The sequence below is a fragment of the Myotis yumanensis genome, unplaced genomic scaffold (assembly GCF_028538775.1).
Source record: "Myotis yumanensis isolate MYYU_CA2020_CCGP unplaced genomic scaffold, mMyoYum1.0.hap1 SCAF_2, whole genome shotgun sequence".
In the NCBI taxonomy this organism is placed as follows: Eukaryota; Metazoa; Chordata; class Mammalia; order Chiroptera; family Vespertilionidae; genus Myotis; species Myotis yumanensis.
In genome coordinates this window covers 30,954,532-30,974,464 of record NW_027223753.1, presented here as the reverse complement: position 1 = coordinate 30,974,464, position 19,933 = coordinate 30,954,532, and the positions used below count along the sequence as shown (strand labels likewise).

At 38.3% G+C, this 19,933-nt stretch overlaps 1 protein-coding gene across 18 annotated transcripts in view; it reads right to left on the bottom strand.

Moving 5' to 3' along the window:
- Positions 1–19,933, bottom strand: part of SCMH1 (Scm polycomb group protein homolog 1) — a 130,979-nt gene that overhangs the window by 26,108 nt on the left and 84,938 nt on the right. For 17 of the 18 annotated variants that reach the window (XM_070405029.1, XM_070405014.1, XM_070405011.1 and 14 more), the window contains one exon: positions 2,871–3,103. The exons of the other annotated variant lie outside the window; for it this stretch is intronic. In XM_070405029.1, coding sequence (XP_070261130.1) covers positions 2,871–3,103 — 233 coding nt within the window. The remainder of the gene's footprint in view (positions 1–2,870; positions 3,104–19,933) is intronic. 18 annotated transcript variants of the gene reach the window in all.

The window sequence follows — 19,933 nt, the reverse complement described above, 5'->3', positions numbered from 1 at the left end:
AAACTTTGTTGCCTTTAGCAGAGGCCAGAGCTGGCCAGAGCAGGCAGGAAGCTTGGCTTGCTCCATCACTGGGGCAACCAAGCCTCCTGCTTGCTCCAGCTCCGTGGCTGCCGGCCGCCATCTTGGTTGGGTTAATTTGCATATAGTTGCTCTGATTGGCTGGTGGGCGTGGCTTGGGGTGTAGCAAAGGTACGGTCAATTTGCATGTTTCTCTTTTATTAGATTAGTTATACTGCTGTACCTGATTAGCCTGGAGTTCCCTGAGAGTCTGATTTAGAGTACCATTCCTAGCATAATACTTGGCATATAGTGTCAATACTGTTTTTCAATGAAGCATACAGTATAGGATACCAATGATGGGGGAAGTAATAATGATTTGAGAGATGCCTAGCATCTCCCCTATGCTGGTCAGGGCAGCCTCTGGAGGAGCAGGATCTCAGAAGGTTCTTTCTAAGACAAAGTTTTCTAAAAGACTTTCTGAATGCAAGGAAAACATATTCATCACTGAGGTCCAGAAATCCCTTTTGCTAAATGTCATGTAGGGTACACTACTGGGAGCTGTATAAACCTGTCTGCCTTCTAGGAGTGCTATTATTTAAAGAGACAGCACCAATGACAGCAAGTATATACTATAAGATGGCCTTGCCTGTGAAAGGAATCACACAAACACTTATGAAAGCATACGTGGGATATGGACAACCCCTCATAGTTTTGATATTGCTAAAAGTATAAATCCAAATACTAGTAAACAATGAGTTGGGGTAGAAAGGTTCAACTTCACTGAGTTGGTAGTAGGATTTCCTGGGGTCCCTGAAGGAACAATCCTGGTAAGTAATTGTAGAAGAAACCAGAAAAATGGAGGGCACTATTATTATTTGAGGTGCTATTACATATATTATATCTATTCATATATTACCTCATCTCCATTTTATGGGGCTCACAGTCTTACTCAAAGTCACACATGTGGTAACAAGTATGCCTGGTTTCAAAGCCTCTAGTCACAAGACCACTTTGATTCACAAAGGAATATAAAGGTTATGGGTTGAATGGAAAGGATATACACTTTTACAGTAGGTAAAAAGGACAGGAAGGGGAATTAGGGAGTCAAATGCCAGGCCACTGAAATACAGGATGAGATGAGAATTACTGTTTTCAAGAGGTTTGAAAGAAAGAGGACTCTGGCTACTATATTTGGGACTGCCTAAGGAAACAGAGCAGAGGCAATCATAGTCATAGTTCTTAGGTTCTGAAGGATCTTAAAGGTCATTTAATCAACCTTCCATCCCAGTATTTCTATTTCCTTGTCTCTGAAAACACCCCTTCCATACAGTCATCCACTCCCTGATGAAATACCTCTAATGATAGGGCATCACTACTTCTATTTTGGAATAGATTTAACTATAGATTTTTAGTTAAATTTCCTTATTCTGAGACAAAACCTGTCTGCTTGAGCTTCTGCTTATTTGGTTTTGATTCTGTCTTTGGAACCTCACAGACAAGTTTTCTCTTTCTTTAATTTGACTATCCTCAAAATGCCCTCATATCAACAAAAGCACAGCTTCTCTGGCCTTATAATCCTAGGGTCTTCAGCCTCGTCCAAACATGAGAATGAGAAGAGAGTTATGGAGATAAAAATGAATCAGGATGTGGGGTAGGGGTTAATGGTAGTAGGTCAGGAGCACTACGTGTTACATACAAAGATCAGGATGTGACATCAAGAATTCAAAGCCAATAAATAAGAAACAATCTCAATTGGAACATCATCACTCAAACTATCCATCCATCCATCCATCCATCCATCTGTCCGTCCATCCATCCTGCGTATACTGAACATCTCTTAAGAGACTGAGATATAAGGCACTACAGGAAAAAGAGAGAAGAAATAGATTAGGTTCTCGACCTTAAGGAGCTTATATTCTAGAAGGACTGAAGTCAGCTGGAGGTAAACAAACAAACAAACAAACAAACACAAACCTAGGGAAGAACTTATGAGATTGGAATGGAGTTCCCAAGAGGATTGGGTATCATCTCCATAGTGGAAGTCAGGTAGTCTAGCTCAGGAGGGAGCTGCAGAGAAATCCTGAAAGGTAAGGAGGAAGTGGAGAAGGTGATGTTAAAGGAAGCCCTAGAGAAGAAGCTGAGGAACTTTCATATCAGTGGTTTCCCTAGGGAAGATATGCATGAAGAACTGGTCATGCATAGTGAACAGTGCTCAGTGAAGCTTGACTCGGGAATCTTTTCCTACACTAAAGGTAAGTGTTACCTCCCTCAAGAAATGCGAGAGAGTGACCTTGAAACTAGATCTTGAGACCCATCTGTTTATTAGCTATGTGACGCTAGAGAAGTCATATTGTATCTCTAAGTATCAATTTACTTAACTCTTAAATAACATTAACACTACTCATCTCCTAGAGTTTTGTGAAGATTATGTGATATATAATGGTGTCTGATATACAGCCTGATACTTGGTAGGTATTCAATAATTTTTTTAAAGACGAGGCAGGAATAGAAAAAATACATTTATGAAGTCAATTTACTCTTTCTGTTTATCAACCTGGGCATCCACTTTGGGTAGGTTAATGATCAGGAGCAGGGCTTCCATCTATGGCAGACAGAGACCAGAATTCCCTTGAATATGAGTAACTTTCAAAGTCAAAATTTGTTTGTCATCCATACTATCCTATATCTAATATAACCTACTCCCAGATAAATAGCTAAATAGGGATTACAACTTTAGTAAATTCCTCTTAAAAGTATACACAAGGTGAAGAATAGGGCCAGACACGTCCCTTTCCAGGATGGATAGATATGGATGAGTTATCCCTTTATAGTCCTTTATTCTCTTCTGGAAAAACCACATGTTTACCTACCTTACTGCCAGGTTTGGGACCCCTCTTCTTTGGGAATTTCAAAGGTTCAGCTGACTTGGATGGGGTAGCGATGGGATGGGGAATTAGGGGCTTGGGTGTCCGACCCCGCTTCTTTCCTGTTTTACGCCCCCTCTGCCCTGGTTGATGCTCCAAGTCAGTTTTGGTGCTGCTGTGGATGCTGGGCTTCTCAGTGTTCACATCAGATGCAGGGTAGGGACTCTTTGGAATCACAACTGTAAGAAAAAAACTCATTCTATCACCCCTTCCTCCCACCTGTATTCCCATCCCAGCTGGAGGGGGAAAAAAGACTTGTTACTTCCACTTGGGTAGTTTTATCCCAAAAAGCTAGTTTCCTGGCATCTGACCTAAATATTAGAAAATCTCAGAAGAGAACTGAAGTTAGATTGGCTAGAATTGGAAGTTAATTATTTCTGGTATATGCAGTAGAAAAATATTAAAAATTTCTCCCCAAGGCATATAAACAGAACCATAGACTCAGAGACAGAAAGCCTACAACCCTTTCATGCTAAGAATGAAGATCAGAGGTTCAGAAGAGGAAATGATGCCTTCCCCAGATTACACCGTAAATTGGGATTAGGACTTATGTTTTGAAAGTAGGCTCTTCAATCAAGTCAGGGATTTTCTACATCAATCTTCTTAATGTTTTAGTGTGATTATTATAGTGAGGAGTAGCGAAACACATAGAAATATAATGTATCTGGTAGCATCTCTTCTTACCTTAAACATTTTTGCTCCATATTACCTTTAAGGCAAAGTCCAAATTCTTTATCCTGATATCCAAGGACTTTTGTGACTTTGCCCCTGCCTTCTCTCCAGTTATGTCTGATGTCACTTCCTGTCAACTGTCCCCATGTTCTAATCTAGACCCACTGTTTTCTGAATGCCAAGTCATTTGTATATGTTGAGTTCTCTATTCTTCCTGGTCAGACATACATCAATTTTCAGTTTCCAACACTCACCTCCTTAATGAGGCCTTGTTTGACTATATCCCAACTAAGTTAGTGCCCCCTCTCCCAAAGCATTCTGTAGACATCTATGTTAGAGTACTTTAAAATTTTGCTACAATCATTCATCTTCTCCTTAAACAGATAATTCTTCAAGATATCGAATTCTTCCACAAATATTTCTTGAGCACCTACTATAGGTTATGCGTTCTTCTAAACCCTGGGGATAGAACAATGCACAAAACATAGTTTCCATCTTACAGAGCTTACCTTCTAGTGGGAGAGACAGAAAATAAACTAACAAACATACAATATATTGTTAGGTAAGTGCTATGGTCAAAACTAAAGCAAGGTAATGAGACAGAAGGGTGAGGAAAGTCCTCTCTGAAGAGATGACATTTGTAGAGCGCCCAAATGAAATAAAGGCAAAGCCTTATGAAGATCTGAGGAAAGAGCCTTACATGTAGAGAGTATATAACAAGTGCAAAGATTCTGAGATGGGAACATGTTAGCGTGTTTGAGAATTGGAAAGGTTAGTATATAGTTGGAACTGAGTGAGCAAAGGGGAGAGTGGAGGGGGAATAGGTTAGAAAGGGAGTAGTAATAAGATCATGTGGGGCCGAAACCGGTTTGGCTCAGTGGATAGAGCGTCGGCCTGCGGACTGAAAGGTCCCAGGTTCGATTCTGGTCAAGGGCATGTACCTTGGTTGCGGGCACATTCCCAGTGGGAGAAGTGCGGGAGGCAGCTGATCGATGTTTCTCTCTCATCGATGTTTCTAACTCTCCATCTCTCTCCCTCTGTAAAAAATCAATAAAATATATTTTTAAAAAAAGATCATGTGGGACTTTGTAGACTGCAAAAGTGAACCTGAACTTATTCTAAGTATGAAGGGAAGCAATTGGAGGATTCTGAGCACAGGAGTGACAGAATATACTTAAAAGGAACACTGGCTGCTCAGGGAGGGGGTGGGGCAGGATAAGAACTAGAGAGACTAGTTAAAAAACTCATTATAGTGAATAAGTAGAAGGTAATGTTTCTTATGTTTCTAGGAAGAATGTAATAGATTATGACAGTGCACTGTTGCTGATGCAACAACTTGTAAAAGTCAGACAAATTATTGTAAATAACACTGCAGAACTGTAGAAATTATGAAGATTACATGAACTGGAATTCCAGACCTAGGTGGGAAGGGCTTCTGTGGTATCTGACACTGTTTTCTTTCCTGAGGGCATATGCCAATTTGGGGCATGAATTTTGGATCAGGATTGGCCTATGAGAGGAGCTCGATTGGAGGAAAAGAGAAATCAGAGAGGTTGCTGTGATAGATTAAAACTTGAGAAGCTCCATGTGTGAGTTCTGAGCCTGTATACTAGAGACATGAAGCAAGGATGAGAGTTTCTAAGATGTAAAATAAAATCTCCCATAATCTCAAGGTTTTAGGAGACAAGGTCCCACTAGAAGGAGGAGCTCTATCTCAAACATATAGTTGAGTTGAGTTGAGTTGATTTTCTCAAGATTTTAAAATTTTAAGAAAAGTGAGAGGTCAAAGAAGTAAGCTCTAAATTTCTCAAGGGTATGACAAGTTCTTATAGTTTTTCAGGGATAAGGAGATAGAGATCTATTAAGTTCTTAATCAAGAACCTAAGAAGGCCCATATCCAAGGAACAGGGCTATTTTCTCTGAGTATAGAACTCTAAGTTGGCTGTTTATATATTTCAGTCAATCTAGAGTTCTAAACCCAGTAAAAATATCCTCCAAAATTGAAGGTGAAATAACATTTTAAGACAAATCAAAGCTGAAAGAATTTGTCACCAGCAGACCTAACCTACAAAAAGTAAAAATAAAATTCTTCAGGCTGAAGGAAAGTAATCCCAGATGGAAGGATGGAACTTCAGGAAGGAATAAAGAGCATAAGAAAGGGTAAGTATGTGTGTAGATACAAAAAGACTATTGATTCTTTTTTTAAAAAATATATTTTTATTGATTTCAGGGAGGAAGAAAGAGGGAGAGAGAGATAGAAACATCAATGATGAGAGAGAATCACTAATCAGCTGCCTCCTGCATGCCCTCCACTGGGGATCAAGCCGGCAACCCAGGCATGTGCCCTTGACCGGAATCGAACCCAGGACCTTTCAGTCCACAGGCTGATGCTCTATCCACTGAGCTAAACCAGGCACGGCTACTATTGATTCTTTGAACAAGAATTAATATATATATATACACTAGAGGCCTGGCACACGCAATTTGTGTGCAGGTATGGTCCCTAGGCCTGGCCTGCGATCAAGGCCATCTTCCTCAGCTGCCCGCAGCCGGCTCCACTCCCCGCCGCCACCCACCCCTGGTTCCCTGTTCGCCATCGGATGATCGGTGCCTGATGGCTGGGGGAAAAGACCGAGAGGTCAGCTGTTCCCGCCCACTCGCTGGCCCCGGCCCTGCCCCCGCTGCGGGTGGCCATCAGGCGATTGGAGCCTGCCAGCCAAAGAAAGGGACCAAGAGGTGGTCAGTGCGCCTCATAGTGACTGGTCCAATGGTTGTTCTAGTCGTTCTGCCATTAGGCTCAATTTGCATATTACCCTTTTATTATATAGGATATATATATATAATGACAGCAATAGCACAAAGGATGAAAGTGGGGGTTAAGAACTTTGTTAAGAATTTTGCATTATTTGGGGAGTGCTTAGAACACACATTTAAAGTTGACTTTAATAAGTCCAGGATACATATTGGCATAGAGTAACTAATTAAAGACTTACACAAGAATGTATCACTAAAAGCCAAGGAGAGAAATATGGAATAATAAAACATGATTGATTAATTCAAAAGAAGGCAAGAAAAAAGGAATAAAGAAATGAGAAATAACTGAGACAAAGAGAAAAAAACCAAAATGCAAAATGACAGACATAAATCCAAATAATTACATTAAATACAAGTTGATTAAGTAAAACAATAGGAAAAAATTAACATGCCAAACCAACAAAACTCCAGAACCTAATTATATGTGTTTATAACAGGACACTGAAATATAAGGACCCTTGAAATATGACATAGGAATATAAAAACAAACAGATGGAAAAATATATACCCTGTAAACATTAACCAAAAGAGAGCTCATGTGGCTAAGACAATCTTTAAGGCAAGAAGTATGATGACTAAAAAGGGGTATTTCATCAAGATAAAATATAGTTACGTGCTACTTTACAATGGGGATATTTCTGAGAAATGTGTCGTTAGGCGATTTCATTGTTGTGCGAAATCACAGAGGTATTTACACAGACCTAAATGGTATGGCCTAGTACACACCTAGGCTATATGGTATAGCCTATTGCTCCTGGGCTACAAATCTGTAAGTAACTGTAACACAATGATATTTGTATGTCTAAACATATCTAAAAAATGAGTAATGCACTGTGTTATGATGTTACGAAGGCTATGACATCACTAGGTGACAGGAATTTTTCAGCTCCATTATAACCTTATGGGACCAACTTTGAATATGCAATCTGTTGTTGGTTTAAAACATCATTATGTGGCTCATGACTGTAGTCAATTCAGAAGGAAGCTATAATAACCCTAAATGTCTATGTACATAATAACACAAAATATATAAAGCAAAAGTTTAGAGAACTAAAAAGAGAAATAGAAAATTCCCTAATTATGACTTGGAGATTTTAACCTCTCAGTATCTGATAGGTCAAGAAATTGAAAAAAAAATCAATAAGGATAGAAAAGATTTGAGTAATACAATTAACCAACTAAAAATATAAGTAACCAACCAACCAGACATTTACAGGACACTGCACCCAATAAATGTAAAATATACATTCTTTTCATTGCTTATGGAATATGTGGGGCAAAAAAGCAATCCTCAATAAAGTTCAAAGAATTGAAATAATACAGAATATGTTCTCTAACCACAGTAAAAATTAAATAGAAATCAAAACCAGAAAATTAATAAGAAAAGACCAAAATGCTAAGAAATTAACAGACATATACTTGTAAATAACTCATATATCCAATAAATTAAAATGTCAAAAAAATTTTTGAATCTTAAAATTCATAAACATATGACAGATCCAAATGTGTGAGATTTACGGAAAGCAGTGCTCAGAAATAATTTTATAGCTTTAAATGTTTATATTAGAAGAGAAGAAAGGTTAAATATCAATGATCTAATCTTCTATTTCAAAACTAGAAAAAGAATAGCAAATTAAATTAAAAGAAACTAAATATAAGAAGTAAGTCAATGAGGACTGAATAAGTCAATGAAAAAAAAAGCAGACATATAATAAAGAAAATTTAAAAAGTCAAAGATTGGTTCTTTGAAATGATAATCCTTCAAGAAACCTGATTAAGAAATAAAGAAAACACAATTGCCCTCACTGGTTTGGCTCAGTGGATAGAGCGTCGGCTTTCGGACTGAAGGGTCCCGGGTTCAGTTCTGGTCAGGGGCACGTGCCCACGTTGTGGGCTCGATCCCCTATCAGGGGTATGCAGGAGGCAACCAATTGCAGATTCTCTCTCATCATTGATGTTTTTCTCTCTCTCTTCTCCCTTCCTCTCTGAAATCAATAAAAATATATGGGGAAAAAACTAATCTATGAACATCAAGAATAAAAGAGATCCTTCAGCCCAACCAGTTTGGCTCAGCAGATAGAGCTTCGGCCTGCGGACTGAAGGGTCCCAGGTTTGATTCTGGTCAAGGGCATGTACCTTGGTTGTGGGCATAGCCCCAGTAGGGGGTGTGCAGGAGGCAGCTGATCGATGTTTCTCTCTCATCGATGTTTCTAACTCTCTATCCTTCTAACTTCCTCTCTGTAAAAAAATCAATTATATATATGAGATCCTTCAGACATTAAGAAAATAAATAATTAATTTTATAAATACATTTGAAATTTTACATTAAATGGCCAGCTTACTTGAAAAAATACAACTAATACCAAAACCAGGTAAAGACAACACAAAGAAAGGGAATTACAGGCCAGTATCCCTCATGAGCATAGATGCCAAAATCCTCAGTAAAATTCTAGCAAATCGGATCCAGCATTACAACAGAAAGATCATACACCATGACCAAGTAGGATTTAACCCGGGGATGCAAAGATGGTACAATATCTGCAAATCAATAAACGTGATACATCACATAAACAAACCGAGAAATAAAAATCACATAGTCATATCAATTGATGCAGAAAAAGCATGACAAAATCTAACACCCTTTCTTTCTTTCTTTCAAATATATTTTTATTGATTTCAGAGAGGAAGGGAGAGGAGAGAGAGATAGAAACATCAATGATGAGAGAGAATCATTGATCGGGTGCCTCCTGCATGCCCCCAACTGGGGATCAAGCCTGCAAACGGGGCATATGCCCTTGACTGGAATCGAACCTGGGACCCTTCAGTCCGCAGTCCGACGCTCTATCCACTGAGCCAAACTAACTAGGGCTCCAACACCCTTTCTTGATAAAAACCCTCAGCAAAGTGGGAATAGAGGGATCATGCCTCAACATAATAAAAGCTTTATACCACAAACTTACAGCCAACATCATACTCAATGGGCCAAAACTAAAACCATTTCACCTAAGAACAGGAACAAGACAGGGATGCCCACTTTCACCACGCCTGTTCGAAATAGTACTGGAAGTGCTAGCCATAGCAATTAGACAAGAAGAAGAAATAAAAGGTATCCAAATTAGAAAAGAAGATGTAAAACTGTCATTATTCACAGATGACATGATACTGTACATAGAAAACCCTAAAGACTCCATCAAAAAATTATTAGACTTAATAAATGAATTCGGCAATGTAGCAGGATACAAAATTAACGCCAAGAAATCTATGGCATTTTTATACACCAATAGTGAACTTACAGAGAGATTAAAGAAACAATCCCATTTACCACTGCACCAAAAAAATTAAGGTACCTAGGAATAAACTTAACTAAGGAGGTAAAAGACTTGTACTCAGAAAACTAGAGGACATTGAAAAAAGAGATAGAGGAAGACATAAACAGATGGAAGAACATACCGTGTTCATAGATTGGTAGAATCAACATCATTAAAATGTCCGTACTACCCAAAGCAATCTATAGATTCAATGCACTCCCCATTAAAATGCCAATGGCATATTTCACAGACCTAGAACAGACTCTCCAAAAATTCATCTGGAATAAAAAAAGACCCTGAATAGCTGTAGCAACCCTGAAAAGAAGGACAAAGTAGGAGGGATCTCAATACCAGATATCAAGCTGTATTTCAAAGCCACTGTTCTCAAAACTGCTTGGTACTGGCACTAGAATAGACATATAGACCAATGGAATAGAAATAGAGAACCAAGAAATCAACCCAAACCACTATGCTCAATTAATATTTGACAAAGGAGGCAAGAGCATACAATGGAGTCAAGACAGTATCTTCAAATGGTGTTAGGAAAATTGGACAGATACATGCAAAAAAATGAAGCTAGACCACCAACTTACACTATACACAAAAATAAACTCAAAATGGATAAAGGACTTAAATGTAAGACAGGAAACCATAAAAATCTTAGAGGAATCCACAGGCAGCAAAATCTCAGACATATTAGTATGCTGAAGCAATATCTTCACCGATACAGCTCCTAGGGCATTGGAAACTAAAGAGAAAATAAACAAATGGGACTACATCAAAATAAAAAGTTTTTGTACAGCAAAAGAAACCATCAACAAAACAAGAAAGTACACTGCATGGGAGGACATATTTGCCAATTTTATCTTCATTAAGGGTTTAATCTCCAACATTTACAGGGAACTCATACAACTTAACAAAAGGAAGATAAACAACCCAATCAAAAAAATGGGCAACAGACCTAAATAGATACTTTTCGAAAGAGGACACAAGGAAGGCCAAGAGACACATGAAAACATGCTCAAAGTCACTAATCATCCGAGAGATGCAAATCAAAACAACAATGAGGTACCATCTCACACCTGTCAGAATGGCTATCGTTAACAAATCAACAAACGAACAAGTGCTGGCGAGGATGCGGAGAAAAAGGAACCCTCATGCACTGTTGGTGGGAATGCAGACTGGTGCAGACAATGTGGAGAACAGTATGGAGTTTCCTCAAAAAACTAAAAATGGAACTCCCATTTGACCCAGTGATCCCACTTCTAGGAACATATCCCAAGAAACTAGAAACACGAATTAGAAAGGATACATGCACCCTATGTTCATAGCAGCACAATTTACAATAGCTAAGATTTGGAAAGAGCCTAAGTGCTCATCAGCAAATGAATGGATTAAAAAACTGTGGTACATCGACACAATGGAATACTACACTGCTGTCAAAAGGAAGGAACTCCTACCATTTGCAACAGCATGGATGGACCTGGAGAGCATTATGCTAAGTGAAATAAGTCAGTCAGAGAAAGATAAATATCACATGATCTCACTCGTTTGTGGAATATAATGAACAACATAAACTGATGAACAAAAACAGATCCAAAGACAGAGAAGCATCGATCAGACCGTCAAACCTCAGAGGGAAGGTAGGGGATGGTGGGGGCAAGGGGGAGAGATCAACCAAAGGACTTGTATGCATACATATAAGCCTAACCAATGGACACAGAGGGGTTGAGGGCATGAGTGGGCGTGGGTGGGTGGGTGGGGCAACGGGGGGATAAGGACACATATGTAATACCTTAATCAAAAAAGAAAAGAAAAAAGAAAACTAAATAGTATATGGATATAAAAAAACAGAATATGAAAAGCTCTATAAATAATTTACAAATTGCAATTAAAAACCTTTCTGCATATAAAATCCCAGGCACAGATGGCTTCACTGGTGAATTCTAGCAAACGTTTAAAGAAGAAATCTTAACAAATTGTACAAAACCTCTTTAGACAGAGGAAGAGGTAATGCTACCCAACTCATTTTATGAGGCCAACTTAACCCTGGTATCAAAACATGACAAAGATATTACAAGAAAATAAAGCTACAGACTAATATCCTTATGATCATAGATTCAAAATCTTTAACAAAATATTAGCAACTCGAATACAACAATATACTAAAAGACAAAGTGGGGTTTATCCCAGGAATACAAAGGTGTTTAATAATAGAAAAAAAAATGAACTCACTACAGTAACAAAATAAAGAAGAAAACATATATTATCTCAATAAATGTCAAAAAAGCTTTTGACAAAATTCAACACCCATTTATGACAAAAATTATCAGCAAACTAGGAATAAAAGGAAATTTCTTTATAGAAAAGGGCATCTATAAAAAAAAAATCTATAGCCAAGAGCAAAGTGAATGGTGAAATATTGAAGACTTTCTTTACTGAATTATGGAACAAAACAAAAAAATACCCACTATTACCACTTCTATTCAACACTGCATTGGAAGCCAACATAATAAGAAAAAGAAATAAAGGCTACAAACATAGTATTTGCACATAACAATATTTTTTACATAAACTGCACCCCCTCCCATCTATAAAATCTATTACATTAAAAAAAATTTGAAAGGTCATGAAATACAATTCAATATACAAAAATCTAAATATTTCATCTTGATATGATCATAAACAGGGTTTTTCCTTCCATTAGATCCTTCATCTGGCTATTATTGTTTGTGTATGTGACAGCTATTGAGTTGTGCATATTAGCTATATACCTTGTTACATTGCTAAATTCTTTCACTGTTCAAGCTAGCTTTATCACAGATTCTCTAGAGAAATATAATTTGAGCCATATCTGAATACTTCATTAAAATTTTCTAGTGGTCACATTTAAAAAAGTAAAAAGAAACATAAAAAATTAATTTTAATAGTATTTTTTATTTAATTAATAATTATCTCTAGCCCTTACCTATCAGATCATAAGAATCTGTCTAAAACACAAACACAATAAAATACCCACTCCGATGGTTAAAACACTTCACTGATTTCTTTCTGGTAAGTCCCTCTGAACAGGCACTGCTTAATATATTATTCTTTGTCTGACTTTAATTTTCTGATATATGCCCTGTGTTTCGAATTTCAGAATCATTTTTTCCCTTAGCTTGTGCTTTGTACCTGATAGTCTAGGCATCCTTCAGCAAATCTGCAAAAGCCTTCCCCAACTTTCCCTCTTTTCACCTATTCAATTTGTATGGTATTATTTTGAACTTTACTTCTGGGTAACTCTTAATAAAGATAATCTATATTATCAATATTAATGTGGAGCTAAAAAAATGTAATACTTCTTTTTTGTTTTGATGCCATTGTGGGTTAGCTCTTACCAAGTCAGTTAAGTTGATAGTATTATTTTATTTTATTTATGTTATGTTAACATAATTCTACACACACACACACACACACACACACACACACAAGAAAAAAGTGTGGTGATGCACTGTCACTAAAAAGTACATGTAACTAATAAGAGGCGCCATAAGCCCCATATCCAAATAGACTTCCAGGTGTTATAAAGCAGAGAAAGACTACCAGTAGCTATACCAGGAGTGTAACAAAGGACAGAGAAACTTGCACATACTCAAAATATCCTGAGGTGAGGTAGGGGGTCCTACCTAGTGCCCCTAGATGGCTTTTCCAATCCCTTTTATTTCCATGAAAATTAAATTTCCTAGGAATATCTCAATTGGCATAGTTGGTTGTACACCCACATATACAGGTGGCCTTACTCAGTTATGAATGCCTTTCTCTGTGAGAGCTATAGTATTATATTTTCTATGGCTGAATAGCTGGTAGTGACTGGCTTAAAAAACTGACTGACTTCTCTTGTCCAGATGTACTATCTCCCACTCTTGATCCTTCTCATTCTACTTGCAATACACATTTCAAACTCATCCCAATCCTGCCAGGTAAAAAAGGGCCCTGGAATTTCTGTAGATTTCACTATGCATTTCCAAAATCACTGATGGAAACTCTTCCCATAAGAATCACATTTCACAATTCTCAGAGTACTTTAACATTCATTATCTTACTCAATATTCCTCACAATTATCTCAGACTTATTTACCTAATGGTTATCTCTAAACTTTCTTTGAGGCATAGAAAAGTGAAGCGTGTTACAGTAGAAAGAACATGAATTCTGAAGTCAGAACCCATGGAGCTGGGTTCAGGTCCTTGAAAATCACTTAACTTCTTTGAATTATGGGTTATTATGACATTTAACATATTTTATGACCTACATTCTTTTCAATGGAAAGTTCTAATAAGACTGGCTGTACCGCAATTATTGACTATGTGAATGTAACTGTATTCATCCCTAAGGTAGGCTTCCATGTTTCTACAGATCAGGTGCTATATAATTGCTACTGATTTGAATGAAGAAAAGTTATGGGGAAAGAGGGAGGATCCTCTTATTTGATGAAACCTTTTACTGAGGAAAATACTTGGTTTATCACTACCTGGGTATTATGATAAAAGAGATTATAAAAGCACTTTTCAAATCTTGTGAATTACCATTCCAACCTCTAAGTAGCAAAATACAAAAACTACCAGAAAAACCCCTTACCTAACATAGCCATTATGTCCAGAAGTTCAACTTGTGCTGAGACTAAATAAGGGGTAACATTAAGCATGTACTGTGACCATTGAGAATATAAACATAGAAAAAATACAACCCTTATCTTTAACAGGTAGGTCACAGTATAATTCCCTTCTAAGGGAAGTGAGAGTGCCTCTCCATTCTACACTAGTTAGGCCATTGCTGATGTGCAGAGTTCACTCTAGGCACAACACTGTAAATTGAAATGGATCAAGAAGAGAGTCCAAGCTGACGAGGAGCTTATAAACGATCCAATCTCAGAAATATCTAAAGAAAAAAGATCTGGAGGAACAAGAGTATCAAGAGCTATCTAAAAAGGTTTCATATGAAACAAGAAACAAATTTGAGCCCTGGCTGGGTGTTTTCCTGAGCACTAAAAGTTTGCCGGTTGGATTCCAGGTCAGGGCACATGCCTGGATTGCCAGCTCCATCCGCAGTAGGGGGCATACAGGAGGTAGTAGATCAATGTTTCACTCTCAAATCTGTGTTTCTCTTTCTTTCTCTCCCTTCCTCTCTAACAATCAATAAAAAATCAAAAGAGCTCTAGCTGGTTTTGGCTCAGTGGATAGAGCATCAGCCTGAGGACTGAAGGGTTCCGGGTTTGATTCCAGTCAAGGGCACATGCCCAGATGGTGGGCTCAATCCCCAGTGGGGAGCGTGCAGGAGGCAGCTGATCAATGATATTCTTTCTTTCTTTCTCTTTCTCTCTCTCTCTCTCCTTTCAATAAAAATATATTTTAAAAAATTAAAAGACAAAAACAAATTTGAGCCAATGGAAAGATACTGGGGGAAAGCAGATTTCAGTTCAAAATAAAAAAAGAAAAAGAACATTTTTAGCTATCATAAGCAGAAGGAAGGTGCTCCTTTGAGAGGTTATAATCTCCCTGGCTCTGGAAGAATTTGAAGGATAGATGAGTTTTTTTTAGGGGATGATCTTAAGGTGAGTCCTGAGTTAGGTAGGAGGTTGAATCTGATGACTTCTGACCCCGAGATTCCAACATTCTATGGCCTTTTACCTTCCTGAAATCTCATGTTTAATATTAATTAAAACTGGTTGAATCTTAATCAAAATAACTTCTAGATGGGATATAACATAGTAAAGGGTGACGCTGAAATCTTTACATATTGGGAAGATGTTAAGCTCATGTTGGTAGATAGAAGTTTTCCAAAATTGTAATTTTTGCCTGAAAGTTTAAATTTATCATTCACAACAAATATTTATAGGTTGTCTTCCTTGAAGTGCCCAGCTCACTTAATTTTGGAGAAAGTGTCTGCCAAATATCCAAGTCAGTTGTTTTTTTTAAGTAAAGATGATGTTCCATGAAAAAAAGTGGCACTTTAGCTTGCAAGTGCCAACTCAAACAATCAATAGTGGTGGTTGCCAGAGGGAAGGGGGTGGGGGTGAAGGGGGTCCTAATATATGGTGACAGAGAAGATTTGATTTTGGATGGTGGGCACATGGTGCAATATATAGATCTTGTAACATAGAAACCCACAACTGAAACCTATAAGTTCCACCCCAATAAATTTAATAAATATATTTTAAAAAATAATCAAACAAGTTCTTTTTCTGAGACAATCATTACACTTGGATATGTGAAAGATAAAACTGAACTCCAGAGGTTAAAAGACTTGACAAAGAACACATAGCTAACTCTAGGATTTGAATCTGGATTTTTTGGTCTCCAAAGTCCATGCTCTTTTCACTATATTACCCTGAAAGCAATTACAAAACAAGAACATATCCTCGAGTAAAGAAAGGAAGATAAAGAACCAAACATGCCTAATTTATAATAATGAAGGACATCAGGGTATTGCTGATTTCTAGGTTTCTCTAATAATCCTTAGTTAGGAATTTTAGTTGTCCAAAAGAATTCATTATCAGATCTCTCCTCTCTGCAGCATGAATACTGTATATGGAACTGGAAATAGATTCATAAAATGTAAGTAAGCCCAGCTTGTGTGTGTGTGTGTGTGTGTGTGTGTGTGTGTGTGTGTGTGTATCTGTATCTGCACAACATAGAACATAAACCATGGAAAAGAAAAAAAGAACATGGGGAAACCCATTTAGTTTATCAGTTTCTGGCCTGGGATCTTGTTTTCATTCACAGCAGTGTATCATTGGTCTTGGCATAGTAATTTAGAGGATGTGTTCTTTATTAGCTTTGCTCAACTTGGCTGGGTTCAGCTATGTGCTGCCAGCTGGGCTGATGCCAAGGCTGAAACTCCATTCCCTTAAATTCCAGTTCATTTAATAAAGCATGGGTTGCCTTCTGCTCCTATCTAACTCAGTTAACACTTGCAGTTCTCTACATCTAGCTCCTTCTTTCCCTCTTGACCCTTATTCCTACGGCATAAATAGAGCACCTCTGCAATTATAAAGACATTTCGTGTTTTCCTGGGGTCTTCTTAGGCTGATAAATCTATACAGACTGGGGAAAAACAGAAGGATAATAAAACCATGCATGATGGGGCCATAAGCCAACTTCAAAAACCTCAAATTACTGAAACTCAAAGGAGTGACTGACTTTAGCTGTCTAGGGCAATAGCTAAGAGGATTCAAGAACAATTTTAGCAAGTGGAGGGCTATGTCTTCTCAGATGCCTAAGCTACTCAGGGAGGTGGCATGAAAGCACATTGTGAGGAAGCACCTGCTAATCAGCAACAGTCAAATGAACACAGTCAGCTTTCTGTAGCATAAGACGATGAATCTTAAAATCTTACCAACTCCTGCCTTTTTGCCAAATCACCCACCCTTATAATCTTGTTTTTCTTTGCTTTAAGGGTTTGCCAAGTTATCCTCATCTTCTTGATATACATGAATATTTGTTTTGTTTTTCTTCTAGTCATTATTGATACACAGAAATTCTCATTTATAACTGTAACTAGAGGCCCAATGCATGAATTTATGCACCAGTGGGGTTCCTTGGCCTGGCCTGCAGGATCGGGCCGAAACCAGCTCTCCGACATCCCCCGAAGGGTCCTGTATTGCGAGAGGGTACAGGCCAGGCAGGGGGACCCCACCGGTGCATAATCGGGGCTGGGGAGGGATGTGGGAGGTTGGCCAGCCGGAGAGGGACTGCAGGAGGGCTCCAGGAAGTGTCCAGCCTGTTTTGCTCAGTCCCAATCGGCTGGACTCCAGCAGCAAGCTAACCTACATGTCAGAGTGTCTAACCCCTGGTGGTCAGTGCACAACATAGCAAGCAGTTGAGCGGCCTTACCATATCATTAGCATATTACACTTTGATTGGTTGAACTGATGGCTGAACGACCAGACACTTGGCATATTAGGCTTTTATTATATAGGATATTTCCTAAAAAATCATACACTTATTTAAAATGGAGGACTTTGCAAGTTGATGTGTATTGGTACTGGTGAAAAGTTGGTGTTATAATAAGAGCTTGTCAAAGAAAACTACATGGATCTAAGTATTCCCAAGAAAGCAGCAGGTGTGGTAGGTCAAATATATGAACTGCCTAAGTTACTCCTCGCTATTCCAGGAAGTTTGAGAGATGCCAATTGTTTTGTTACACATGCCAAAAAATTGCTACCATTCTCAGGTATCTGTGGTTAGTGAAGGCAGGAAAGAGAACTGTAAACCCTAAAAGGTCAGCTTAGGAAAGCTGGAAGGGAGGCATGGAACAGGATTTTTCTGTCCCTTGGGAAGATATAATTAGAATCAGTAAGAGAACCCAGATTGCCTGTTTCATAATCTAGTGCCACTCATTTTAATTTCTCATATTCCTATTTCTATTTTTGTACAACAAGCATACAATAAGAGAAAACCAGTTATGGGAGTTCTGGTTCACTGTACAAACCTCATCTCATCTATTTTTCCTGACCAAAATAGAGTACTTAAAATGCCTCTGTGTGGGTAGTTCCCTTTTCCTAGGACAGTGGTCGGCAAACTCATTAGTCAACAGAGCCAAATATCAACAGTACTTCTTCAAAATAGACTCGCCCAGGCCAAAAACCGACTTCTGGGCATGGGCCACAAAGTTTCAATCGCACTGTACGTGCGTGCCCGTGTGGTATTTTGTGGAAGAGCCACACTCAGGGGGCCAAAGAGTTGCATGTGGCTCGCAAGCCACAGTTTGCCGACCACGGACCTAGGATGTCTAGGCATCCTAATTCAGATAAAACTAACATATAGTAGACATCCACTATGTGCTACATGGTGCTATGCATTTGCACACCCATTTTTTATTTAAATCACTCAATCCATCTGGAAAGGAGGCACTTCTTTATCACTTACACTGAGCCTAACCCTGCTAACACAAGGTTGCACTACAATTGTTGGATAGATGAATAAAGGCCAGAGTTTCCAGATGTGGTTAGAGTACAAGGCCAGAACGGAAATAAGGACAGAGATATTAGTGTGTGTGTGTATGTGTGTGTGTGGGGGGGGGGGGGGGAGGGGGGCTGGAACTAATATATCTGAGAGGGTAAAAGGAAAAGTAGCCAAGTGGCTGCCCTTATTAAAGCACCAAAGAATTTATTTCACTTATTACCCAATGTGCCCATACTTTTTCTCACATGGTTAGTGAAACACATCTTCTCAGAAGACAAGAGGGATATTGGTGCCAGAGTTTCCTGTAGACAGGACACTGTCCTGCTTGCTGTGGCCTAGTAGACAAAGCAGTTGGGTGGGAGGGAAGGGGACAGTCCAGGTGTAGAGGTGCACAAATGTTTAGTGACAGAGAGGTGGGTGAATGTGGGCTTGGAGATGAGCTTCTCTGATATGAGTGCCCCTTGCCACTCTTATTTTTGGCTATCAGGTTTCCATCATTTGAAAAATAAAGCATTAGTTTAAATAATTTAATCTGTTATTAAAACTGCAGTAGCATTCTTTTATAATTAAGTGAATATTAGTTTTAGGTGATAATGAATAGAAATGAAATCAGAAAATATAGCATTGTATATTTCACTTAGCAATTATTATTGAATAACCATGTCCCAAATGCTAGGAATATAAATATGAAGTTAGTAAACTAGTTTTACTTAATAAGGATGCAGGTAGAAATAAATCCTAACTTCCTAGACATAGCAGAAAGAAGAATTTTAGCTCCCATATTAATGCTTATATTGAAAAACTAACATTATTTTACACGTTACAGTGGTAGCTACTTGCTAAGTAAATAGTTGTGATGGGTATTAAAATAAACTTTAAGAACTCACATTTTGGCTTCTTTATTCAAAGAAGATGTCTCTCAATCTTATCCATGTCACCACAATGCCACTGCCTCAATTCTCTCTCTCACCTGGAATACTAGAAGAGCCTGTTAACTCAGAACTCTGCCTTCAGCTTCTGGAAGCCACCCATCATTTCACTGCTACAAGAATGGTTCTTCTAAAACACAAATTTGACCTGCAATTCCACTAATTAAAGCCCATTCAATGGCTCTCATTGTTCTTGGGGTCAAGACCTAGATCCTTAAAATGATATAAAGGGAAGCTGTGCATTTCCTGTGCCTTCCTCCCCAGGCTTATCTCTTTCCACTCCCCTCCTTACACCCTACAAGCTAGTCATTTAAACTTTTTTGAGTTCTTCAACTGCATTTTA